Source organism: Diceros bicornis, chromosome 13, assembly GCF_020826845.1.
Source record: "Diceros bicornis minor isolate mBicDic1 chromosome 13, mDicBic1.mat.cur, whole genome shotgun sequence".
Lineage (NCBI taxonomy): Eukaryota > Metazoa > Chordata > Mammalia > Perissodactyla > Rhinocerotidae > Diceros > Diceros bicornis.
Window position 1 is genome coordinate 51,133,566 of NC_080752.1, and position 27,028 is coordinate 51,160,593.

The window sequence follows — 27,028 nt, forward strand, 5'->3', positions numbered from 1 at the left end:
GCAGCCCGTGGGCCTCTGGGAGGCCCCTGCCTGGACTTTCCTCTTCTCAAACCCTGGAGGGGCTGGGGTCTGCCCCAGCAAGGGGGCCCGTGCCTCACCCTGGACTGCGTTGGAAAGTCACTTCAAGCTGGCACAGGAAGCCCTGAGCCTGAGGAAGTTCACATATTTTGGGGTCTCCTCGCTCCTCTTTTGGTAGTAAGCAACCAGGAGGTGGAGACACTGGATCTGCTGACCCATGGGTGGGGTTGATGACCCCAACGAAGGCCACTCAGACAGACTCTCCCAGAAGCTGAGCCTCCATTCTGACCTTGAGGGGCACTGCCATTTCGAGGCAGTCGAGACCTTTCAGTTCCCACAGTGGGGTGGGTCTGAGCTCAGCCCAGGGAAGTGGCCCTAAACTGTGCACCCAGGAGGCCTCTGCACCCTCCTAGGGGGTGTCAGGAGTAAGTCACTCATGCCTCATCCCTGCCACGACATCCAACACCATCAGCCTAGGGTACTCTCTCCCCGGGAAGGGACCGGCTTCCGGGCCCAGAGAAGCCAGATGTCTAGAATCTCAAACTGGAAGCATGGCTGAGTCTCCGGATCCCCGAGTCTGAATCTGGGGGATAATCCGTATCCTCAAAGTACATCCCAGCAGGCAGGAAGGCAGAGCCAGCCCCAAATACCAAAAAAGTTAGAGCCCTCATTTGGTCCAAAACTTAATCCACTTGCCCAGAAAGCTGGAGGTTCTGCAAAGAAAACATCTCCCAAATTAATCTGAAGCTTCCTGTTGCCACCTGGCTCCAAGGGGCCCATAGAAAAGTGAGATCTCAGGACCTGAGTGAGGCAGGATTTACAGACACTATTCTAGGCGGGAAGCAGGCACTTCGTTCTTTGCTAAATCTTCCTTCTGCAGCCACCTCCTAACTCTTGACACCAGACAGCCCACATTCTCACGGTAGGTGACCCCTTCTGTAGCCTGGCCAAGGCGAGGCTGCCCAGCGCCCCATGTCTGCCTGGGTGGGGGCACAGCCTCTCCCTGCTCCTCCCCATTCTCCCCCACCGCCCACCAAGCAGAAGTGGTGGCTTTGCAGAGCCTCCTACTTTGCACCCCCTCCTCAGAGCCTGGAGTGGGGTGGGGAAGGGCATGTGTCTGTGTGGCCTATTATCCAGGCCCAATTAGTTGCTGGGCCTGTGTCAGGAGTGATGGGCCTGAGGCCACTTCGAGGACTGCAGGGAGCGAACAAGGACAGAGGTTGTTAAAATGCTCCTGCAGAGCTCTGATGCCTGCACCATGTCCTGGCGCCTCAAAGACATGGTAATACGAAGGGACTCACGGCGGATTTTCTGCCCGGCACATGTTAACTCAACTCTGGGTAATGCTGCCCTAGAGATGCACAGACCAGCTCGGAGCCAGCCAGACGCCAAAAGAAGGAAGGAAGAACCAGGAACATCCTAAACGAACCATTGTCCACTGAGGGGTGGAGGTTTCCTAGAACTCCATCCCATCTGTGACTCTGGAATTCAATTTGATGTGTCAGCACTTATTAATTGCCTACTGTAAGCCTTGCTTGGGGCAGCTGCTGGAAATTCGCAGGGAAATCGAGTTGGAGCCAGGCAGACTGGCGTTCAAATCTTGGTGACACCGTCACTTACTGAAAGGGTGGCTTCACCTCGTCAGGGCCCAGATCCCTCATCTGGAGAGTGGGAATAAGTGCACCCCCCCTAAGGGTGGTTGTAAGGGTTAAAAGAGATCAGAAAAGGGCTTGATGACCAACAGCTGTCATTATCATGATAAACAAGAAGAAGATAAGGTCCTTGCCTTTAAGAAGCCCCTGGTCCATGTGGGGGCAGGGACTCAGTGCCTGCAGGAGCCAACAGGAAATCTAAGTGAGGCAGAGCTGGTGAGAGGAAAACACGTGAAATAAATGGCCCTCTTAGTCTATCTTTTATTTACTCCCGATAATAAAGACGCCGGTACACAAAATATTTTACTTTTCCCTCTTAACTCTACTGCAAGAAAAACAGCACATGCGTGACAGTAAATGGCCCTGGCACAAGGGACGCACTATAAGGAGAGGTCGGGGCTGTGGCATGTGGGAATGTGGGAAAAGAAGCTGGAAATCTAAAATTTTATATAAAACATCCCAATTTTGGAATGCTGGCTAACTTAAAAAACTAATTCAACTTAAAATTAAATTGATAGGGGGAGGGCAGAGCCTAGAAATAGAGTTTAGAAAGAGAATTCCTTGAATCATAGGCTAACGAGTTTGTCTTCAAGAGAATAAAGCATCAAACGGTGCTGTTGTTGTTGTTTTAATAACAAGAAAAAAACAGTCTGAGGCAAATGTAAGAGGTCCATAAGCTTCAACGTTATGAGTTCTGGGGTCACGAGAGAGACCACTGGGGAAGGAGATCCTTTCTGCCCCGATGTGAAGTGCTCTGAAAAGGTGGCTTGAGCAAGGCTCCAGGGAGGCTCAAGGAAGGTCAAGACCCATTGCCTGGGTGCATCCCAGGAGGCTTCCTGGAGGAGGTGAGACTTACCATAGGACACGAAGTATAAGAAAGAAGACATTCAACAGGAGACCAAAGAGGGGAGGGCATTCCAGGTGGGAAGCTCAGAATGCAGAAGAATGGGAGTCAGAAGCAGCCCTCCCTGCCTGGAGTTGACAATGGTTCTGTGAAGGGGTCTATGTGGAGTCCCGGCTGGACTGGGACAAAGGAGGGTTGCCAGTGGCTGAGGACTGGCCAAAGCCAATCACAATGAGAAGTCCTGAAAGATGAGGGTCTTGCAAATGCACCCCACCAAAAATAGGGGCACTGGGGGCCATCCCTGCATTCCTTGCAGCTCAGAAAAGGGCACCCGCAGAGGCCAGAGAATCCAGGTGCCCTAGCTAGAGGAGTGGGGGACAGGCCACGTGCAGGAGAAAGGGCATGGACCAGGCTAAGAAAGGCCTGCGCTAGGGGAATGGAGCAAGAGATCCTCACGGATCCAGGGAGCTGGGAAGAGCACTGTCCCAAGCTGGTTTCCAGACCCAGCCTACTCACCCCATTTTCTGCCCAAATCTGTATAAACAGATTCAACAAATACTACTGAGCACCTGCTGTGTGCCGGGCACTGTGGCAGGTCTTTGCGTCCATTGTTTACAATAACCACAATCACGATAATGATGATGATGATATCAGCCAACATCTACGGAATGCCTTCTCCGTGCACATTAGCCCAGGTTCTCAGCTTCCTCATCTATGAAGTGGGGATAAAGTCCCTACCTCTTAGATGGGCTGCATTAAGTGACCAAATGTTTGGAAGATGCTTAGCATAGAGTCTGGCACGTTGTAAGCCTTCAAGGGATCACTTTGTTATTTTTATGAACATAGTGACATTGTGTTGTGCTGGAAATTGAAACCATAAGGGAAGCACAGCCCAGCCAGGTCTGTGTGGGGCTGTCACTCCTGCCCCTGCTGCCACAGTCCTAGGCATCAGTGACCCCTGCACCTGTCCGCAGATTGGGGTCTCCCTCCTCCCACCACATCTGCCAAGGAGAAGGAGGGCGGCTCCACCCTCCTTGGGAGAAGGGGTTTCAGCTCAGCCATAGGGAAGCTCCTGGCCCCTTGGAGACGTCTACGAGAAAAGCCAACATCAGATGGAGCCCCTTTCTCTGGACTTCCTGCCAGGGTGTAAGAGGGACCTAGAACTTGCACAAGGCCCGGCTGGGCAGCCAGACATCCAAGCCCCACCTGCCTGCTGAAGGAGGCTATAGGGGAGCAGCCACCACCCGAGGACTGCTCTCTGCCTCAGGCGCCAGGAGACAAAACACGCCTAGGGTTTTCTGGTCAAACCAGGAACTATGAAATGCGGCTGAAGGTGCAGCTGAGCTCACAGACAGCCGGATACGGCCTCTATTGATGGAGGACTCAGAAAACAGATGGGTGGCTCCAGGAAGGGTCCACTCATGCGTGTCATGGCCTCCCCTCCAGTGCTCTGGCCTGGGCAAAGGGGACAGCCAGGCTTCTGGGGAAAGCCCTGGACCAGCAATCAGGACACTTGGTCTCTAACCAACCCTCCATTCCCCCTACACATCACCCTTTCTCACCTGGACTACCTAAACAGCTGCCTGGTGGGCCCCACAGCGTCCACTCTTACCCCCTGCTGTCACATCACACAGCCACCAGAACGACTTTTCAAAGGTACAAGTCTGGTTATGTTGCTCCCTTTCATAAAGTCCTCAATGGCTCCCCAGGGCCCTTGGGATAAAGTCCTTACCGTGGCTTATACGGCCTTCCATAAGGCCCACTACTCAGGCCTTGTTTTTCACAACCCCCTCTGTTTGCTCCATTCATACTGGACTTCCTTGAGGTTTTTAAACACTAGTTTGAAACACGAAATTGTTGATATTTCACCACATTTGACCTACAAAGCTCATATGGTTGCAACTTAACAAAACCGTCTGCCTCTTAGGAGTTTCTATGTGCTATTCCTTCCACTTAGAACACATCCCTCACTCCTCGCCATCGCCTTCACCTAACTATCCCTTTCTTCTCCCCCAGATCTCAGCCCACGTGTCACCTCCCCAGGGAAGCCTTTCCTGATGTGTCCCCAACCCCCTCCAACCCCCTACCCCCCAAAGCCTGCACTTCCCTTCAGTAACACACTTTGAACTTGCAACGACTCTTCGGTGTCTGTCTTTCCTGCTAGATTGCAAGCTCCATGAGGACAGGTGATGTCTATCTTGCTCACCCTTGTAGCCCCAGCTCCCAGCACAGCGCTGGCATACAGTGGGTATGGTTCGCCGAGTGAACACTGCACGTGTGATTGAGTGGATAAAGCTCCACCCCTGACCCGCTGGATGACCTTGGCCCATCCATCTCCGTTAGACATCAGTTACTACCTCTGCAAAAACGGTAATCATACCTACATCAGAGATGTGCAAATGAAGCCACATCAGGCATGGCAGTGGATTTCGCATTATACTGCTCAAAAATGTTGACAGTCCTCCCTGGAGCTGGCTGAAGCCACCAGTCTCCTTCCTGACCCATGGGTACTGCCAAGAGCTGAAGTGCTGTAGGAGAAACGCAGAAAGAGTCTGACTGTAAGAGTATTCCTTCCACCCACCACGCTGAGCTCAGCCTTCATGGAGTTTGTGTAACCCGGAGCAGGCACTGGCCTTTTAGAGAACCTAGAAAGCCTGGATTTTTATAGCATCTTTAGCTGCACAGTTGGGGATGCCTAGAATTTCATAGTGAAAGGAATGCAGAGCCCTTCTGAAACATCCCTGGCCAATCTTGTCTTGAATATGTCTGGTAACAGGAAACTCAGTACTCCCAAGATATCTTACTTCATCTTCAAATAGCACTGAATATGAGATAGCTGGTGTTGAACCAAATTCTGCCTTCTTGGACCATCACCCTACTGGCCCCAGTTCTCTCTTCTGGGACCTCTAAGACCAGGTTTGCTCCCCCATCTATGCTGCAGCCTTCAGAGATTTATTTAGAGATGACCACTCTTGCCTTCACGTCTCCAAGCTCCGGCCTTTGAGCATCCTCTCTGGAACTTAGTCTCCACATCCAGACAATGGAACAGTGCGTGCTGAGCTTTCCTCCTCTCTGGGTGGGGCTGAGACTCATAAGGAGAAAGCACTAGCATCTTTGCTCAAAGAGTGAGGCTGCAGGAGCCCCAGACCTTCCTTACTACAGGCCTCAGATCCCGACTCTGGCATCAAAGTAGCTCACAGAAAAAGCCGCCTTCTGCCGGGTGAGGCAGGCTGAAAGGCTGTCTGCCCTCCCCAGCCTCTGGGGGAGATTGATGTCTGTACTGACGGATCACTCCAATGTATTAGGTAGATAAAGAAATTGATTATTTCATAAATCATTGTCTCCATGAAAAAAATCCCAATTTTTTAAAAAAGAAAATATTATAAATCTGTCCAAGCCCATGTGGGAGAAAGTGTAGCCATTTCAGTTTAATTGTCTGAGAGTTTCTTCGCTACAGCCCCAGAAAGAAAAGTCCCTGAAGCTACTGGCTTCCAATCTAGATGTTCCCTCCCAAGTTCCACGAATGGCCATGTCACATCACGGATGAGATGGATTTACAATGCAGCAGGAAGAATCTGAATTAGCCAGAAAGGAGAACTTTCTCACCAAGGAGACAGAATCACATCCTTTGGAGACTTAAACACTGGATACCAACCCTTGCCCCTACCTTTTCCCTTCCCACTTACACATGGCACCCACCCCATCTAGGAAAGTTAAGGTTCAGTTCTGCCAAGCAACAGAGAACTGACCAAAACGAACCTTTAGTGGGGCTTCAAGATAGAGTGTGACAGCTCAGGAGTGAGAGAACTCTTGGAACAATATATGTGATAGAATGATTTAGAAGGAGCCAGGAGAAGAAGGAGGGCAGGAGTGAAGGGTGAAAAGGAGGAGACGTGCTTCCCAGCTGGCTCTACCGTGTGATTTTTAGCTCGTCTGTTCTCCTCTCTGAGCCTTATTACTCCTCCCCAGCACACAGGAGAACATGGCAGATCCAAGGGCAGGCTCTGGTCTGAACTATGCATACCTAAACGTTCAAGGCACCATGGCTATCACTGCAGGTCACCTACTTGGACCTACCATAATGCCATTCAGATGCCACCAGGTCCAGGAATGCTGCTCCATCCCCTTGGACCCCCGCAATCTCCTGCCTGTGTACTCTGCAGTACACAGAGTGGGTGCTCTATAAATGTTTGGTGAATCAATGAGTCAGCCCAGAGTCCATGTGAAAAAGACAGGAAATAAACACTAAATTACAAACAGCATAAAAATAGCCACATTTCCAAGGCAGATTTTTTCTGATTCTGCGCATCCAAGCAGAAGCAGCAAAACCCCCAATCCTCTCCTACCAAGATGTCTCAAGCCAGGGCCCCTGGAGTAGCTCTACTTTGTAGACACCATAGCCCACTTCCTCCCTGCCCATTCCAGATCTTTCTGTCTGCTATATGACTTCAAGGTGCCATCTTGCCTCCTAAATCCCAGGAGCCCATTTACTTAAACCTCACTCCTTATTCAGAGGCAAATGCCAGTTCCTCTGACTCTATCATTCTAACACTCTTAGCCTTCTATGCCCTTTGGCTTCTAGTCCAGTGTTCCAGCTAACTCTCAGGACCCCAGTGATGGGCAAAAGCTCCCCCTTTCTCTGAGGCATGACTTTCCTGCCTGGGAGGGACCTTTCTCAATGCCCAGCTTCATCACAAGGTTTCTCAGACACAGCCAGGTGGTGGAGCACCTGGTACTGCTGGGGTTCTTTGCAGAATGCCACAAAGCCGTGACACATTTAATTCCCATCACCTGAACAAGGAGTAATTTTATTTACTAGCAGAAAATACGGCTCTATTATAGTTATGCAGGGCTCCACAACCCAGGAAAATACTTTTAAGAAATCACATTTAGCAGGATAAAAATACATAACACAAGCCTACTTACCAAATGCGATGTGAAAGGTGATGCTGACGAGCTGAGCAAAGACACTTGGTATCAGGCGTGATTTCGACAATGGAATGTTCACTCGTTTTGTCATCTGCTACTGCTCCCTAGCAGACAAGCCGTACAAGGCACCAAAGGCTTAAGAACAATTTATATGGGGGGATAAAAGGAGAAAATTCTATCCATTCATTTCATTTTCTTTTACCGTGAGTTACTCGATTTGAACAACCAAATAATAGTTCTCACTAGCCTACTGCGTACCTGCGGAACACCTCAGTCTGGTTCATGAACACCAGCGTCCTAGAGGAACAGCATTTGGAAAAAGAATGCCTGTTTAGCAAGACCTTACAATAACCACATCACCCCTACTAGAAGAGTCGGCGTGCAGATGGCGCCCACTCGCTACCCCAGGGCCCGGCTGCTCTCCATGGTGCTGAACTCAGAGGTTGGGGTGAATCTTCGTCTCCCTACCTCTCGCCAAACCACAAAGGGTGTATCACTATCTACGAGCTTTTATAAATGTATGTGAATCTGATTTACATTTCTCCCTCAATGTGAAAAAGGGCTTTATAGGTCTGTTTTGCCACATTGGAAAAATCTAGTCTCCTTATCTCTCTTAAGACTGTAAATTAAAAGCTTCACACGTGCATGTGTGTGTGTGTGTGTGTGTGTGCACGCGTGTGTAATAGGGAAGTGGATGGGATTTTCCTAACAGACTGTGGGTCACAGACCCATGTTTTCATCTGATTTTTCCCATGGCTCACCAAGTGATGTGGCACAAATCATTTCCCCTTTTCAGTCCTCAGTATCCTAATCTATAATAGAAAAGAGTGGGGACAGGTATTGTACTCCTGCAGCCCCAACATTTGGGTTGCTTCCACTTGTGTTCTGTTTTTTCCATGGACTCAGAGACTGTCAAACAGGGTGACCTTGCCTGGCCTCCTCCAGCATGGACAGATTTTTCTGGATCCAGAGGAAGACACAGGCTCAACTTCTCTCGCAAGAAGCCAGGGATTCAATCTCTCTGCTCAACTCCTCCCACAGCCCTCAGTCCCCATGGACCAGCCATAATTCAGCTAAACCTGAGAGTTCACCCATATTTTATTTACTGATTCGATGTTAAAAGACAAGTGAAATAGACGGCTGTCACCTCTATTAAACTGGGCAGGAAAAATGGCCATGTAGGCAACAGGCTCTTTCTGCTCATAATGTGTCATCTGTTTCCTCGGGGAGGGAAGAAAGAGAGGGGAGGGTCTGGTCCTGTCGTGTTCAGGAGGGGAAACTCATGGCTCCACTGCAATCCTGTCCCTCCCTCCCTCTCAGCGACACTAATACAGTAGATAGATCAGGCCAGTCAGTCAGAAATTGGAACCACTACTTAAGACCTCAGTTTCCCCACTGATCCAAAGGAAAGTCACTGTATTCACTCATCAGGCTTGGATAAAGAATGGCTGTTAAGCCCCAATTTGGGAAGCCTGTGCTCGAGAAGCAAATCTCCAACTGGTCATCTATTACAAGCAAACAAACGCACACATGTGCACATAGTCACACTCCCCAGAACCCGGTGTGGATGATGTATATGTTCCCAGGGCTAAATGACCCAGGTTGACTGTCTATACCGCCTGAATCTCCAGGCTAACTGTTAACACCTCACTTTACACAAAGCTGTCATGTAGACCTGTTGTCTGCACATCCTAGCAGGATCCAGTGATGTGGTGAAGACAGGAAAAGAGGAGGCTTGACCTATGACTGACAGCAGTGGAAGCGGCACAGCTACGGTTCTGCCTGGCAGCTGTCCTGAGTGACCAGCCTATTAAGGATAGAACAGCAGAAGTTCTCTTCCTTGGTTTAGCTCCCAGAGGGAGCAGCAGAGATGCTGAGAAGCAAGTGGGAAGCAGAGAGGAGTGAGGTCAGGAAAGGCAAGAGGATCATGGTCTCTTCTTCTGTCTCTTCGTAAAATAGACAGCTTGTGTCTCTCTCAAGAGGAGAATCGTCATGATACAGACCAGACAACAGATGTAGGCCTGGGAAAGAAGGGCTCACTCCCCTAAATACTCCAGATCTGCCCAATAGACTCCATGGAAAAGGTCTTGGCATAGAAGGTGCTGAATGATGTATCGTAAGAATACCATGAACATCATTAGGACATTGACTTCACTGAAGAATTTAACAATGTCTTTCATGAAATCCTTGTTGACAAGATGGAAAAGGTGTTGAACTAAATGACAGGGCAGTTAGGCAGACTTATATTCAAACGACTATATTCATCAATGCATTCATTTATTCAACAAATAGTTATTAATGACCTTCTATGTGCCACGCATTGCGCCAGATGCACTGGATAAAGTGGTGAATAAGCCAGCTACAGTCCATCCTGTATAGTGATTGTCTCTAAGGTAACGAAGAACTACGATACAGTAAGTGCTATAACGAGGGAAGTACAGGGTGCTGTGGAGACTCATAGAAGGAGGCAGGAGTCAAGAAAGGCCTCCTGGAGGAAAAGATGTATTTGCTAAGACCTGAAGGATGACTAGAAGCTGGCCAGAAAAAATAGCAAGAGCAGAGGCCCAGAGTGTGAGGGAAGGGACAGTGCCTTCTGGAGACTTGGATGTTCAGTACAGTGGAGCAGGAGTGTGTGTGAGGAAGGAGAGACAGTGCATGAGTCTGGAGATGCCAACCATCGCAGGTCATAAGGGGCCTGAAAGCATGAGGAAGCTAGTGGGAATTTGAAGCTGGTTGAAGTGTAAGGTAGCAGATCCAAGACCACCGAATAAAGCTGACAGACTCTGACATTGGTCATTTCCTGCCTAATGTGTTGATGGCAGACATAGCTGAAGTGAGGGAAGGCATGTTCATCCCAGGCTCAGATGGCACAAAGCATGCCAGACAACAGAAAGGGAGCCACAAAAGCTTCGTTGTCCAGAGCATTAGTTCCCAACCCCAGCCATACTGTAAGCCAATAACCACTGAACTCTACCACAGACCCGTGGAAGGAGGCCAGGGAGGAAGAGGGTGAAATTCATGCCTACTTCCCGAGGATGGAGCGGCGGGAACAGGTTTCAGTGGTCCAGAAACAGAGAGCAAGAATAACTGACTGAAGGTTCAATGAGAGGATTTACTGGGAGCAAATGACAAGTCCTGCCTTTAAGCTCAAAAGATCAACTGCCAAAGAGAGAATGAGAGAAGTTATAGACCAGCAGCGATGCCTGTGGAAAAGACCTAGTAGTCTCATGAGACCACCAGCTCAGTATAAATCAACAGAGCGAAATGGCTGCTCAAAAGGCTGAAATAATCTGAGGCTGGATAACTAGACACCAAAGCTGAGATCTGAGGTGATGAGCTTATTGGTTTCAATCCATAACCAGTACTGTGGTTAGCTCTCGACACCATGCTGGAAGAATTGGGCATCTTGGATCTGGAGAAAGGCCTTTACAGCTCCATATGGCCGCACTATGGGACAGGGAGCAAACCTGAACCAGAAACAGTGGGCAGGGCGATCATAAAAGTCAGAGTAATGGATAACATTTATCAAGCGCTTACCATGGCTGTGGTCTAAAAGCTTTACGTGCATTAATTCATTTAATCCTTACAAAAACTCTGCCTGGCAGGCACTATCATTGTTACTCTTATTTTAAGAGAGTAAAAAATTTGCCCAAGATCACACAGGTAGGAAGTGATGGAGGCAGCCTTCAAACTCAGGCTGTAGGATTCCAGAACCTGTGAGCTTACTCACAATGCTAAATTGCTACAACGTAGTGAGAGCTTCCTTTGTGCCAAACATGTTAATTCTCACACTGATCCCAAGAGGTCAAGTCTATTCTTTATCCCCACTGGACTAGTGAAGAAATCTAGGCTGAGAGAAGTGGAGTGACTCAGCCAAAGTGACATAGCTGGAGGGAGGGAATGAGAGCGTAAACTCAGACAGATAGATTTTAGAACCTACACTCTCAACCTCCAAGTTACATTGCGTTTCCCTGAACTGCACGGAGAAAAATTTTAGGGGAAAATTTGCAACAAAGACTGGAGTGGGCCAGAACACTTGCAATAAGGAAGAAAGCAGGGTCAGAAAGTAGTGAGCTCCCGGTTACAGGTGGTATTCAGAAACCAGATATTTACCTACTAGGGGGGTCCTCTGGTGCCTTAGAACAGTGGTTCTCAAAGTGTAGTCCCAGAGGGGCAGCATCAACATTATCTGAAAACCTGTTAAAAATGCAAATTCTCAGCCCTCACTCCAGACCCACTGAATCAGAATCTCCGGGGTGGGGGCGGTGGGGGCAGCAATCTGGATTTTAACGAGCGCTCCAAGTGATTCTGATGCATGCTGACGTTTGAGAACCAGAGGCCTAGAATGACCCCTGGGGTTCTTTGCAGCCTGGATTCTGTGGTTCTTCACCAGCGACAGGAAATGTGACGCCTGGAGCCCTGGGAAGTCCTTGGCTCCCTGCTCCTGCTTTCCCGCCCAATTGGGCAGGCGTTTTGGTACAGCATATTTCGGTTCTGCAAAGCAGATGCAGGCAGGCTTTGCAGAAGTCTCCCTCATTCCCATATTTAAAGAGTTCATTCCTGCAGTTGTTCTGAGAACTCCGTAAACCCCCTTCCATCGGCAGCCTGTCTGCATCAGTCCCTTCAATAGCGCGAGACTTCATTGTCTCCTACGGATTGGAACCCTCTTCACACAAACTAGAATCTTAGCTCCTTCTCACTCCTTTTTTCCCCTCTGCCTTCCTTAACCACCATTCAGCATAGCACCAAAGGATCTGGAGTGGGAGCCGCCACTCCCCTCCGGATCTCACTCCATCTCATTATCTCCAATCTGTGTGATCCCCATGGGGGCTCTCTCCTCCCCGGGCTTTTGCTATGGCCTCATTACCTGGTGTCTCCCAGCAGCGCCAGCAGTGTCTATCCCCCAGGGCCCAGCCTCCAGCCACAGACCCTCTCTGGGCCGCACTGGCCTGCCCAGGAAGCAAGACTGGACTCCCCATCTAAGGACTGACCAGGACTCCTTGGACCAATGCCACAAGAGCTTCCCACAACCAGGATCTTCCCAGCTCCGAATACATGCAAAATGCACTTCAATTAAAACGCTGCAAAGGTAGGGAAGAACCAGCACCCCATGGGCTGCAGGTGTGTGATAAAAAACAGGCCAGGAGGAGTCTGGGAGCCGACACAGAGGAGCATCCCAGGGAGGGCACTGTCTTGCTCCCTGGCATGCTGGGTAATTGTCACTGGATCCATCCATTCCACTGTGGGGCGCATGTGTATGTGGGTAATGGGCAAATGCCACATATTGAGTTGCATGGAGTACTGAGCACAAGGCAGAGAGTGCACGAGAAGCAGACAGCCTCAGAGCTCAGAGCCGGATGGTGGAAACACGGCCCCCAACCTTGGAGAATCCTTTTTCTCCTAACATTTATTAAGCATCAGGCACCATGCAAGAGCTTTATATACAGTACTTTATCTCCTTTAATCCTCACACTAACCCTATGAAGACGATACTATAAGGTTTAACCATATGAAATTTTTATAGGTCAAAAACATGAATATGGTTTAACCTAATATTAATATTTCTATCTTCTAGATGAGGAAATGGAGGCTCAGAGGGAAGTGACTTGCCCAAGGCCACACAGCAAGTACATGTTAGACTCACACTCAAACTCAGATCCACCACATTTCATCAAACCCAAGACCCACCATTACATCTTGAGGTGCCAAGAAAGAAAAATTCCTGCAGGTAAACTCGGACACGACATGTGAGACACAGAACTGACTTCGGAGATGTGAAAATGTGTGTGTGTGGGGTCCATCTTAGAATCAATGAAATATATTACTTGACTCCAAATAATTCATTCTGCCTCTTGGTAGTGATGGGGGAGAGGCGACCTTAGGCATCCTTGGGCGGCAAATTGTTCGCCTGGAGAGGCATGAGACACACGTACTAGAGAAAGCCCTACACACCCATGAGCATAACTACAGCTAAGGTCAAAGGAAGCAGAACAGGGACAAGGGAAAGTGAGCTTTGGGAAGAGGGGAGTGCCAGGCTGGGGCAGGAGGTGGTGTGGACCCTGAGCAATTCCAAAGGAAATAAAACAAGGCGAGGTGGGCAGATGCTCTGGGGCAGGGCTGCCATAAAATGTGGCTAAAGGGACACAAATGCAAAATCAGAATGACCTGTGGTCCTCAAACCCAGTCCCCTTTCCCTCAATCCAGTCTCCTCTCTCCCAAACACACTCAATTAGGATTTGTCTCTGGAGCACAAAGAGAAGCAGCAGAAAACGTTGACTCCACTAGCAAACACAGGTGCTAGGACAGGCCAGCGAGGCACCTGGGGCACAAAATTTAAGGAGGCACTTGCTCTCATGACCAGCCCTGCAAGTGCAGGGCTGCCACTTGACAGCCTCCTTAAATCCTGCTCCCTGGCCTCCTCATCACCTCACCTGAGTCCCCGCCCTGTGCTGGTGTCAGGCTCCTCCAACACCAGGAAGAAATGCGGAGCTCTGGACAGCATTTAAGCTTTTTTGAAAAGACATCACACCTATTTGACCCTACGAAGCCACAGGGGATATTAAATCATCTCCATTTAACAGACAGGGAAATCAAGGCCCTGGAAAATAACACGGCCCCTCTGATGGTCCTTGTCCCAAATCTGTCCCCTCTGTAGCAACTCTGTGCAGTGCAGTTTCCCCCACTTCCAGAGTGGGGGAAAGGAACCCAGTGGATGAGAAGGGGAAATCTGGGTGTGCCTTTGCTCTGGTAAAGGTGGCGTGGGGAAGGGTGGACTGGCCAGCTCTTACACCCAGGTCCCCACACCCTCCCCATAGCATCCGTGGGACAGCAACTCATACTCCAGGGCCCCACATTGGTGGGCCCTGCCCTCCTATTGTCCACCAGGCTCAATTCCTGGCAAGGCAGGCTCTATTTAGAAGGTCAGAATGTGACACTTGCTTAAAAATAAAATGACCATAAAACCTATTAGCCTGGAAAGGATGTCGGAGGGGAGAGGGGATGGGATTGGGGAGGGAAAAGGGAGGCGAGGGAAGGACGGAAGGAAGGAAGAACAAGAGCTAATTCTCCAACCACCTTCTCTGGCCAGGTCACTAGGGAGACACAGACACGGAGCCCCCGGGTGTCCTCAACACTCTGACGTTGTCTTTGAGGACAGCCTGGTGGCTGCCAGGGGGACGTGTAGGCTGGAGCCCCAAGACCAGAGAGATTCCTGTGGTTGGACTGGCCACACCCAAGCAAGAGTCTATTCGTTATTTCGGGCTTGCATTACAGCCTTGGGCAGAGTCCAGAAGCAGGGACCAGGTGGGGTGTCACAGTGTGAGGTTGTGTGTTGACGGGAGGGGTGGGGAAGACCATCTGTACCTTTCCTGTAGAGGGTGCATGTCTGCCACACGGCTCATTGGCAAGGACAGTCTGACTCTGAAAGCCAGCACTGGTAGGGTTAAATGTCGCAGAGTCCACACAGCCATCCCCCACAGCAGGCCAGACAGCCCAGCCCAGCGAGGCCACATTCAGCACCCAGAACCACAGGGGTAGGGGCATTGCACTCCACGCCTGTGAAAATCATTGCCTTCCATCTTCCGTCTACACAGACAGCTCAAAGCACTGGCTCTGGAGTCAGGCTGATGGGAGTCCTTATCCTGCCTCACCCACTCACTGGCCGTGCGACCTTGGGCAAATGACTTCACCAAGCTGAGTTTCATCTGCAAAATGGGGATAATGCCTGGAGGGTGGGGAAGGCTAAATAAGATGATTTTTAAAAATGTAACAGCTATATTTATTGAGCACTTACTACTCACCCATCACTAGTCACTGTGTGAAAGGCACTTAGCACAGCGCCTGCAGCTAATGGGTGCTCAATAATTTGGGGCCAGTGTATTGTTGTTATGTTGTTTTGTTATTTTGATTTTGCTCCAGACCCAGATGGGGTCCCAGGCAGGAGCCTAGCGGCCACCTCGGCACAGACACAGTGCCCCCTGGCGCTGCTGCTGAGAAATCAGCACCTGGGAGAAGAGCTAGTCCAGCCAACAAGCCCACAGCCAGGCCCTCGGCTCACCTGTCCATCCAAAGCTCCAGCCCCACCAGAACAGCCTCGGGACGACCAGTCAGGGCCCGCTGGGGGCTGGTCCAGAGGAAAGGCCCTGCCCCTGGGGCTTCAGTTCTCCCGTTGCCAGGCAGGGCCTGGGGAGCTCTGGCTCCTCTCCGCGGCTGCCCAGCCAACTGGAGCATCGGCTCTCTCGGTTCCCTCTGGAGGGTCCTGAGCAAGCAAGGAGGGCTCAGACTGAAGCTGCGGGAGGCAGAGGCAGGGGCAGCTGTCTGTGACAGGATGGAGGAAGCATGGTCTCAGCAGAGCAGAAACAGTCCCAGTTGTTGAGCACAACCAGGTCTCCCCCTAAAAAAGCACCCTGAAGCAGCCCTGCAGCTTCCTTTGCATATGGCCTTGCACCTCCCCCCAGAGGAGGGGCTGCTCCAGTGCCCACAGGGGCATCTGAGTGTGCTCTCCCACGGAGGGGGCTCTGTCTCCTGGGGCAGTGCATAGAGTAGCTATGGGAACATGGGGACTCAGGGAGGCTCAAGGACCCCGTAAAGGATCCTACAAGCAGCCTTGCATTCCTGAAGGGGTGGAGGATAAAGAGCCGCCCCCAAAACCCTTTCAAAACAGCACAGCAGGCGGGACTTCCGAAGTCAGGTGTCACGCCTGAGGCAGGGGGATGCAAGTGACCTTGGAAGGGCCTGATGGGGACATGGTGCCTGGCTCACCCTGCCTAGACCACCTCGAAAAACCCCGGATCATCCTGACGTCAAAAGACTGTTTAGCGCAGTGCGAAGCGGGCATTGGGAAGAAATCAAACTCCCGCTCGCTGGAGATGGGGGACGCCCGGGCTGACGGGAGCAGCTGGGCTAGAACGTGGAGGCAGAAATTCCTCAAGTTAATGCTGTCGAAGGCCCCTCGGGCCACTCCCAGGTCTTGTCTGAAGCTATTTACTTCCAGGGGGGAAACCCCTATTGATCTTCATTCAGCTCCTGTCTGCTCCTACACAGCCGCGATGTTTCCGCGCATCGCCAGTCACTGCGAGAGATTTCTCATTGTTTTACACACAGCAGCTCCCAAACTCAGGACCATTTGGGGGAACTGATGGGAGGAGATGCGACAGGGCCGGTTTGGGGACTCTGGGCCAGGGGACCTCACTCCCCTGGGACAGACGGCGTTGCCCCTGAGCACTCCCAGCCCAGGCTCAGGGCCTCACAGCTCCATTCTGCTCTGTCTGTAGATGCTCGGAGATTCCAGAGCCAGCCCGGCCCTCCCACAACCACACGCACCCACACCTGCTTTGTGTCTCCGCAGTCATTTGGCTCTGAACCTCCACACTGGCTAGCTAGAGATCCCCACCAGCCACTAGAGCTCCCCAGCTGCTGTCACCACTGACTGGTTCCCTTTTCAAATTCCAGGCTGGCCCTCGATCCGACAGTATGTACTCAGACAGTATGTACGTAACACGAGAGAAGATCTAACGTGAAACCTTCAATGGCACGGACAGTGCCCCCCAGCCTGCACTAAAGGGAACTTTGAAACCACAGAATACCCCAAACCATCAGAGCCAACCCAACAGTTTACAGATGGAGAAACTGAGGCTCAAGGTGTGGGGGAAGAGCATGATTTGACCAAGATGGCCCAGTAAACGGGAGGAAGACAGAGCAGAAAACCCAGGCCCCTGGCTCCCAGCCCAGGGCCCCTCTATTTCAGCTTCTAGGTCATGTAACCAGGAAATCCAGGCTCCCCATATGAGGTCACTGAAGCCCATTTACGTGAGAGGACCCATGTATTAAACTGCTTTCCATGAGTTAAGACCAGGATCCATCTGAACAATAATAACGATGATAACAGTAATAATAAAATGCTGAACAATATGCCTTGAAAACCTTCAATGAGCAACACTTGATAATCACATGCAGAATACATCTTCCACATATTCATATAAAATAATCAATGATCATTTTTTTCCCGCAGACTACAATCCAATTACCTTCTCTCCCTCGCTCTCTCCCTCACTCTTCTTTGTTACTTGCAAACCATCCAAGCAATCAATGCCTTGACCTCTCCCTCTGATAGACACAATTACAAAAAGACAGAGCAATGCAATTCATCTATTCAAGACGGATTGTTTGAACACTCTGTCACACTGCTGAGCTATCCATCTCCCTGTCTAAAAGGAAATTTCAGCCCCCAAAAGAGGCACAAAGAGAGGGGGCGGGTATGCTGCTGCTCAGCCCAGAGAGGCCCCTCGCAACTGCAGGAAACCGCCCCCCTCACCCGGGCTGGTGGTTTGGTGGTCGGGGATGCCTGCCTGGTGGAGAAGGATTCGATTCAGCTCCAAGCACAGCTGGCTTGGGAACCAGAAGCACCCAGTACACTCCAATTTCCAGAGCCCAATTTCCAGGGCCTCAATTCCTGCAGCCCCAGCCAGTGCCCTGAGACCCTGGAGGTGGGGAGGGATGAGAAAAGGGAGATGGCATCAGGCCCAGCCAAGGCACTGGGCATGTTTTCATTTCAGCATGGGATACTCTCTGTGTGCCTCATCCACTGTAGCCCCTGGCTCCAGCTGAGGCTCGAGCCTGGGCTCAGAAGGACAGAAGTTCAGCTCCCCAGGAAGCTCCAGAGAAGCCCAGGGGCCCCAGAGCCTTCCCATCCTCTGTCCAAGCCAGCACAGCTCCCGTGGTCACGTCTGGCATTGGCACAGCACCCCAGTCCATGGGCTGGGAATCAAATGGGGCAGGGCTCTCGGATATAAATGGCCTGGGCCGACACGCTACTTAATCCTGGGGCTTAATACGAAGAAGATTAGGAGAATGGAGGGCTCTGCCATCCTTAATTGCATTATTACACTGTGAACCCAAGAAAGCGCGGGCAGGCTTGGGGCTTCCCCTCAAGGCAGGGAGGAACCCCCCCCCAGTCCAAGTCAATTTCACAGTAAGAAGGGCAGATTGAGATACATCATACTGCCCCTCCTCAGCTCATCCTTCTGGGGCTCCCCTCACCTGTTCCTATCTTCCTGAGCCCCCAAAGACCGCCATCCCTGAGGCTGGGCTGGGAGCATGCCCATCACACCGCTGTGGAGGAAGAACCACAAAATAGCGACCTAGAAGGCATAGGCATAGCACCTTTTGGGTCCCCCCTCTTCTCTCCCAAGGGTACCCTACCATGCAGGCCCCCGAAAAAACAGAGGAAAGGAAGAAGGAATAAAGGAAGTGCTGGCCCACTACCCAGAGGCGGCTTGCCCCTGGAATGGTAGGACCGGGCGCTGGGACAGGCAAAGGCGCCAATACAGAAGATATTTTTGGCTTGCCAGGAGCAGCCTGGGCTGCAAACAGTTAAGCCTGGCCGTGAGGGCAGTCCCTAGAGTCCCATGCCTGGACTCCACTGCCTCTGGGTGTCCACCTGCCAGAGTCCTGGGCATGGACTGAAAGACCCTAGCATGGGCAGAGCTGAGGACTGTGCTCTGCCCCCATCCAGATGTCGAGTTCAAAAGAGTCTGGGATCCAGGACAGAGCTACGGAGGAGGCAGACTCCTCCAGATTTCTGACTGCCTCCTAGGAAAACCTCAAGTACGGAAACCAAGCCCGACATTGGTTCCCTGCACCCCCTCACGCCTCTCGCAGCCCAGGGTCCGCGCCTGGAGAAGAGCCACACAGAAGGAAGGCGGCCCTGGCTCGGCAGAGCTCTGCCCGCCTTGTGCCAGACGCTGGTGGCGGCGCCGCGCGAACCCAGGCGGCCCAGGTCTCCGGCCTGGCGGCGGGCGCAGGGCCTGTGTGGCGGAGGCTCTCGCATAGCCAGGCCGGGCCCAGCCTTGGCGGTCGTGGGCCTTGACACGCACGGCCCCCCACACAGCCCAAAGCGCTGCCTACACGGTGCCTGGGGCGGCCACAACGAAGTTAAAGCCCCAAGTAAGAGTCTCCGGCGAGAAGAGAAGCGGAGACGCCAGAGCCCCAGAAAGCCGCGCGCAGCCCCGCCAGCCGCCGCCAGCTGCGGAGGGATTTGGGCTAACTTTAAAAACCACTCGCATCCCTCTCGCCGCCTTCGCTCGCTGCGTTGGGCAGGCCCCGTCGCTCCCTTCCCCCCACCTGCGCTGCCCCAAGCGGGGGAGAGGCCTCGGCCGCGAGGGACGGCCGGAACGACAGCGGGGGGCTCCCCCTCCCCTGCCCCACGCCACGGGGCCGAATGGGCGGCCACCGGGGGAGGAGACCGGCTACCCCCGTCATGGGAAGCCGCACACTGCGTCCCGGCCGCAGCCGCTTGAGCCATGCCCCAGGTAGGAGCGAGGGGCCCGCGGGGAGCGAGGAGGAAAGAGAAGTTGGCGCCTTCCCCAGGGTTTCCGCTCCGCGCAGAAGCCGGTCCCAGAACTCGGTCTCCGGCCGGTCATGCTGGCAGTCGCCAGGAAATGCGGCCGCGATTGGCGCTGGTACGCTTCGCCACACTCCACCAGGTCTGGCCTCACAGGAGCGCGCCAAGGGCCCCTCGCCCTCGCCTGCCGCGGCCCGGCAGCCTCCTTCCCAATAAGTAAGGCCCGTGACCCCGGCTTTGGAACTTTGTCCTCACCAGGACGAGCTAGTGGTCACCCGGCCCCGGCAGCCCAGAAAGATTGGGAAAATCTCTTGGGATCGCGTTCAGAGGACCCTCCCATTCCCGCCCCCGCCCGGGCGCACGGAGACCCCCGGCTCCGGGGAGCCCTTACCGATCCGGATGACGTGGGGCATCCCGCGCGAGTCCGGGATCCAGAAGGCGCACACGAGGAGCCCGGCCCAGTATTCCCAAACCAGACTCCGGAGGCGCCGCCAGGGAGCGGTCATCGTTGGGCGCCGCCGAGCGTGCCCGGGGCGCGGCCGTGGCGGGCTCCCTGGGGCGGCAGCTCTAGGCGCGGGCGCGCAGGAGCCCCCGAGGCGCCGCCTGGCCCAGCTGCCCGGCTCCCGAGCGCCGCTGCGAGTGGGGGGCGCCCCGCGGCGCCGCGCACATCTTACTGGGGGGCCACCCCGCCGGCGCCCGCCCCGCCCGGCTGCCGCCCACGGGCCGCCTGCGAGCGAGGCTCCCGGGCTCCGCTCGGACTCGGCTCCGGCTCGCGTCGGCTAGGCTCCCGCGCGGGCTCCCACCTGCCCGGGCTGCCGGGCGCTGGCGGGCGGGCTGCACGCGTCTCCGGCCGCTCCTCCTCCAGCCGCCGCCGATGCTATCAACCGGGCTCGCACAAAGCCCCGGAGTGGAGTTGCACGCGCGCACACTCTCCCTCCCAGCCCCCTCCCCCGCGCCCTGCCTCCTGCCTCCCGCGCCGCCCGCGCTCCCTCCGCGCACTCCCCCGCGCACACACACTTCACACTCACACCCGCCGAGGCGTACACTCGGGCGCTCACACCTGCGCAGGGGGCGGGGAAGGGGACCCTGGACCCGGTTTGGGGGGACGTCCGGAGAACGAGGACTGTCCTCGCTTCGCAGACGTCCCCATTCGCCCTGCCACCCCCAGTCTCTTCAGCTGCGAGGGCACGGAGCCTGGGAGCCGGGCGTGGAGCACGAGAGCTGGCACCGCGAGCTGGGAGACGGCGGCAGCCTAGCGGCCCGACCAGCTGGAGCAGACGCGCCCGCCTGGAGCAAGGGGACCCGGAGCCTGCCGTCTGCGGAGTCTCGCCTTCCAGCTCCCACGCGGCCGGTGCTGGCTGGACGGCGGCGGCCGGAGACTGACCCAAGAACCGGTTTCCCTCCCTAAACCCATCCCTCGGGGAAGCAGAGTTGGGTCTGGGGCTCGGGGGAGAAAGAATTCAAAGAGAATTGTCCACGTTAGGCTAGAGGAGCTGTAGGAGCGCGTAGGGGTGGGAGAGCCCGGGCCAGCCCCTTCGCTCTGGAAGGCAGGACTTGCCCGCTCACTGCAACTACAGCGGCTTCTGAGGAAGACGGCGAAATCCTTAGACTCAGAGGGGCGTCTGAGATGCACCCGGTATTTCCCATCCCTCTTCCCCAACTCTGCAGGAGGAGCTGGCCCCCCTCCCCATTCCTCCTGAGAAAGAATAAAGAGAAACTGGAATTTTCCGTGGGATAGAGCAGGACCCGTGGAGGAGCAAGTTAGAAACGGTTAAAAAAAAAAAAACACCTTGTTTATTAGCAATAATAAATTTTTTTTTCAAGTGGCGCTGGGTGTCGAGGGAAGGGAAGGGCTGTGGAGCGAGTCTGGAGCAGGAGGCTGCGAATTACGCAGTTAGGCGAGTTTAATGACCTTTTTGACAGAGACAAAGCGGTGCCAATACAGTAGATAAATAAACGGATCTGTCACCGGGCAGCGGCTAGGCTGTGTGTGAATTTATTTTTCTCATTTAAATAATTTGATCTATTCCATCATTCCCAGTCTCTTCCATTTGCCAGCTGTCTGGTAAGAGCATGGCCCCCAACATCTGAAAAGCGAATCTTTAATTTTCTTACAAATAGACTATGCGTTGAGCTCTATGCCGCCTGTTAATTTCCCGGTCTTTTCTTTCCCTCCTTGTCTGTGCATAGGGGACCGTGGCATTGTGTGGGGCTATGAGTATTACGGCGGCCAATCTTGCCAATTAGGAGTGGCCTCCCTCTCAGCTGAACTGGAGGCAACTATGGCTGTGGGAGGAGGAGAGATTCCCAGGGCTCTCCTCCTAAGAAGGGAAAGAGGTATGCCAGTCTTGAGGCTGTCCTCCAAGATCCGCCAGCACAGGGAGGTCACCGGCTGGCTGGCTGTCTTTGCCAGACTTGGGCCTTCCTCACCGTTGAGCAGGAGCCGCTGGTTTCCCAAGCAGCCACTGGAAAATGTTGCCCAAGGGACCAGAGGGAAGGACACGCAGACCAGAGCCGGAGAAGCAGCAGCTGCCACCTCTTGATAAAGAGTAACGGGCCCCAGTGGGCACCAGCAAGCAGGAAGCACAGGAGAGGGAGCAGAAGGCCCCACCTCCCAAGATAAAGCTGGGGAGCCTCTCCATTCAACACTGGACACCGCCCCCCATCACCTGTAAGCTTCCACCGTTGGCTTAGCTGCTCCAAGGAACCAAAAAGTCCCAGCTGTTCTGTAAGGAAGAAAATTCCGGTGCCCTGTTGGGGAAATGGAAAGGAGATTGGCAGGACATGAACTCAAGGCCAAGGATGCAGGGCTCAAAGGCGTCACCAACAGTGCCCAAGGATGGCTCGAGACTGGGGAGGAGGAGAGAACCTGGATGCTGATTCCAGTTTGGTTATCTTGCAGGCAGCCTCTGGCCATGAGAGGGGCAGAGTGCAGGCGACAAATGGCCTGGCGGGGAAGCAGAAGAAGCAGAAGGGTAGAGATGTAGCTCCAGGGAATGGTCAGATCTGCACCCCAGACCAGAACCCTGGGAAAGGCCAGTGGGAGGGAGGGATGATGGGTGGGGAGCAGGAGGAGGAGGAACAGCCTCAAAGAAAGCCAGCACAGCAGAGTGGTACTAGAGAAGAGAGTGGATGAAAGTGGAGGGGGAGTCTGAGGCCCCCAGGGCCTGAGAGTGTGGCCCTGTCACCTGTGGCCCCCGCACTACCCCCAGGGAAGCAGCACAGGCTGGGCCCTGCTCCTGCCGCATCCCAGAGTGGGCGGGAGTTAGGCAGCGCTGCAGAGAGAGGCTGTCCTCTGCTGCCACGTTGGCTGCGGTGGGAAACAGCCTCCAGCTGCAGAGGCTGTGGGGCTCGGCCATGGGGCCTGGCAGCCCAGCTGGAACCCTGGGGTCAGAGGGAAACTAGCTGCACTCAGCCCAGGGCTGGACCTTATTCTGGACCTGGCTGCAAACCATGCTGTAACACAGAGGTCTCCCCAAACTGACAGCAGCCTGATCCCTCCCGGTCTGGGGGAGGGTGGGACGCATTACAACAACAAAAACAACAGCCATGATAACAATGGCCGCTAGTATTTATCACATGTTTTCTATGTTCCAGGCGGCGTGCTCACTACCTTACGTGCCTCACTTCATCTAACCCTCTCCACAGCCCGCTGTGATAGGATCTGGGTGATTTTTCCATTTTACAGATGAAGACCCTGAGCCTCAGTGACGTTAAGAGGTCCAAAGTCACACAGCTGGTATGTGACCTTCCCCTTTCCCCCTTCCTTCCTTCCTTCCTTCCTTCCTTCCTTCCTTCCTTCCTTTCTCCCTCCCTCCCTCCCTCCCTCCCTCCCTCCCTTCCTTCTTTCCTCTAATATTCATTGGCCTTCACTGTTTGCCATGCACTGTTTATAAGGAGCCAGGATCCGTATGCAGGCCCATCTGACTCCTAAGCTTGCAGGCTTGACCCTTGTCCTGTCCTGCCTGGGCTGAGCAGGGGACAGACTCTAGGAGAAGATCCTCGTCATCTCTGCTGGACTCCCCCTGGGGCTTCTGGCTGCTTGTAAAGGCTAAGAGTAGAATAGGATTTGAGCCCTTTGCTAGAGGGAAGTGGGGAGCTCCGTCACCCCCAACTCATGAGGAGAAACCTGCACCCCTCTCCCTGTCGTCGTCCTGCGCCTCTCTCTCCAGGCTGCCCTGCCACCAGCAGGCGCCAGGGCTGGCACTGTCTCAAGCTGCATCTCCAGGGGTTGGGAGCTGCCAATCCTGGCTTTTCTAATTGTTGGTAAACAAGTCTACCCACCAGCCAGGCCTCCGCTCCCCCACGAGGCAGCCAGCTCCCGATTTATGAGGCCTCCAAACCTCATTCAGACTAATGCAGCTTTTCATTCCAAAATAAAAGGGGCCGCTGTCTGAAAAGACAAGTGCTCCCGCATTTCATTAACATCCCTGAAAACGGCTGAGCTGGCCCAAGCCGCTGCCAGCTAGAGTCATGTCTCCCCCAGCTCACAGGTGGGGGTAGGGGTAGAGAGAAAATGGAGGCTGCGGCCCCCTCCCCATCCCCGCTCTGGCGGGTGGGGGCCCCAGTGGTGGCCAGGCGGGCTCATTTGGACAAGTCCCCTCGTGTGTGTGTTTTGTTTAGACCTATCCACTCCAGCTCTCAATCCCCCCACAATCATGGTGAGTGATGAGGCCCTGGGCTCGAGTTACTGAGATTCATGATCGCAGCTTCCTGGGGAAACCACCGAGCACCCGCTTGCGGTTGCTGAGTGCAGATTCCTAGGACTTGAGTGCCCTCTGCCGAAGCCTGCCTACCTTCATCTCCCATCAGGCTGCCCGGCAGGCAGGCTGCTGGTGGTGGCTGGACGCTGAAGCCGGGAACTTCGGCCACTCCCCTAAGGGTCCCGCAACTGGCCTGCACATGGCAGCTGCGCAGCGTTCAGGGTGCCTTGGTGAGGATGAGGGGGAGGCTGTCTAGCCCCCATCTCACCCTAGAGGGGGCCAGGGTTAGGAGGCAACCGCCAGCCCACTCTTAACAGCATTCTCTCCACGGCAAAGTTCGTGCCAACCAAAAAGTCAAGCCTCGGCGCTTCACAGGACACTGCGACCTGCCTCTGGGCCCAGGGACAGAGACCCTGTCATCTGCCTTGGGTCTTTGTCCCTCACCCCTGTCCCAAGAAGGAAGAAGCATTGCAGCGGCCGGCTGCTACCCGAGCAAGCAACGCGAAGGTTGCATCACCTTAGATTTTTGTCAACAGTCAAGCAGGTTCATCCCCACGGAAGTCAATTCCCGTGTTTATTGTCAGCTTAACCCGCTGCTGCGAGTTATTTCTCAGCAGTGAGGGAGACGGGTAGACAAGCCACCAGAGATATGTTATTTTACTGACATCTGCGTTTCAATAGCTCGGGTGCAGTTCTGGTGGAGGAGTAAATGATACACAGCAGTCCTGTTTGTATCTATACATAATGGAACAGTCGCCGATGGTCTGGAAGCCAATGGGGTTCTGCTGCCGTGGGGGAGGGGAGGAGGGGAAACGGCCCCCAGGAAACCATCGCTCCCAGGCCCGGGGTCCCAGCAGCAGGTCCCCTTCCCCGAGTAACCACGGGTGAGGACCAGAGTCCCTCACTCCTCATTCAAGTCAGTCGGTCATTCCCTAATTAATTTATTCGTGGAATCCCTCAGTCGTACACTCGTTCGTTCATTTGTTCATAGGATCATCCACTCATTCACTCATTCATTGATTCATTTACCCTGTCCCTTATCCATTTGTCCACTAGTCCATTTATTCTGTCATTCCCTAATTAATTAATTCATCCGATCACTCAACAATTCACTCATTCACTCATTCAACCATTCATTCCCTCTTTTGTGTAATTATCTGCTCGCTTATTCATTCACTCACATTCATCCACTCACTCATTCATTTGTTGACTTAGTCATCTACTCTTTTATTCAATCACTCAGTTGTTCATTCCTTCATTCATGTGTTCAGTGCTTTGTTCAATCACCCACTCGCTCATTGAGGCACTCATTCATTCACTGTTGTTCACGCACTGCCTCCCCACCAGACTGAGCAGACACCTGCGTGCTGCTCCTGTTCTCAGCCACGTTTCAAGCTGAGCCTCAGACGCGATCTGACCTCATGGTACAGCCTCAGGTGCCCCAGCAATGCTGGGCTCCCCAGTCAGCCACCCAGGTGTCCTGGCTCCCTCAGAGCCCCAGCTCTCGTATCCTCCACTTCATGACAAAGTTCAGTAACTTTCAGGATTCAGCTAACGTCCCTGACCCTGGAGATGATCTGGGCGTTTGACTTGCCAGTAAAGACGAAGGCCCACTAAGACCCAGAGCCCGGGTCTGATGATGGATGTAATATTAGAGGTGCCACGTGATGCCCCCACACTGAGCCAGGAGCCACACTGGCTTCCATTCACGTGATCTCTTTGTCCTTGTAACAACCTGGGGATGCAGGCATGAAGAAAGGGGCTTGGAGGAGTCAAATACCTTTCCCACAAATGACTTGCTGGGGGGAGGCGGGGGCAGAAGCAGGCACGCACCTCCTGGCTCGGTGTGATAGAGAGCGGATGAATGAGCAAATGAATAATGAATGAGAGAGTAAATGAATGCATGAATGAATAGACGAGAGAATGAGCAAATGAAGGAATGAATGACTGTGTGCATGACCTGTGCCCAACAAATTAATGGCAAAACTGAGTTTCTGACCAAGTTTCTGGACTCCAAGTCCAGTGCTCACTCAACTGTTTAACAATGGCTCCCCTCTATGGCACCCTGACCTTGTAGGGTGCAGCACGAGGCAGGGGTTGGAGGGGCAGGTGAAGCAAAACTAGAGCACAAGCTGGCCCACGGCAGACTTTTCTGGAGAAGTGCCTCCCTCGGAGGCTGCGGCAAGCAGTTCTCGGCTGCACCTGTCCCCCCGCAGGCAGGAGGCTGCCGTCATCCCTCCTTAGAGAGAGAGAGAGACGGAGTGAGCCGCGAAAATCCAATCACGGAGTGATAAGAAAATAAACAAGTGAACTTCTCCAAGTTTGCCAGACTTCCCTGCCCGAGGCCAGCTTAATTAAAGTTGATGTAGAATTTTAAAGTGGGAAAATAATTAGGGCAAGTGGTAGAAAAGAGAGAGGAAGGAAAACATTGTTTTGTTTTGTGTGTTGCTCCCTCTTAATTATGCCACAGACTGTCTCTCCCGTGGATCCCATCCCAAGTCCACCCCGCGCCAAGATTCCAGCAGGTGGTACACTGTGTGAG

The 27,028-nt window shown here is 53.4% G+C and overlaps 1 protein-coding gene across 1 annotated transcript in view; it reads right to left on the minus strand.

The window, feature by feature from the left end:
* Positions 1 to 20,496, minus strand: part of GRIK3 (glutamate ionotropic receptor kainate type subunit 3) — a 221,393-nt gene extending 200,897 nt beyond the window's left edge. The window contains exon 1 of the mRNA XM_058553711.1: positions 20,175 to 20,496. Within this exon, the coding sequence (XP_058409694.1) occupies positions 20,175 to 20,289 (115 nt within the window). The 5' untranslated portion in view covers positions 20,290 to 20,496. The remainder of the gene's footprint in view (positions 1 to 20,174) is intronic.
* Positions 20,497 to 27,028: the final 6,532 nt, after the last annotated feature.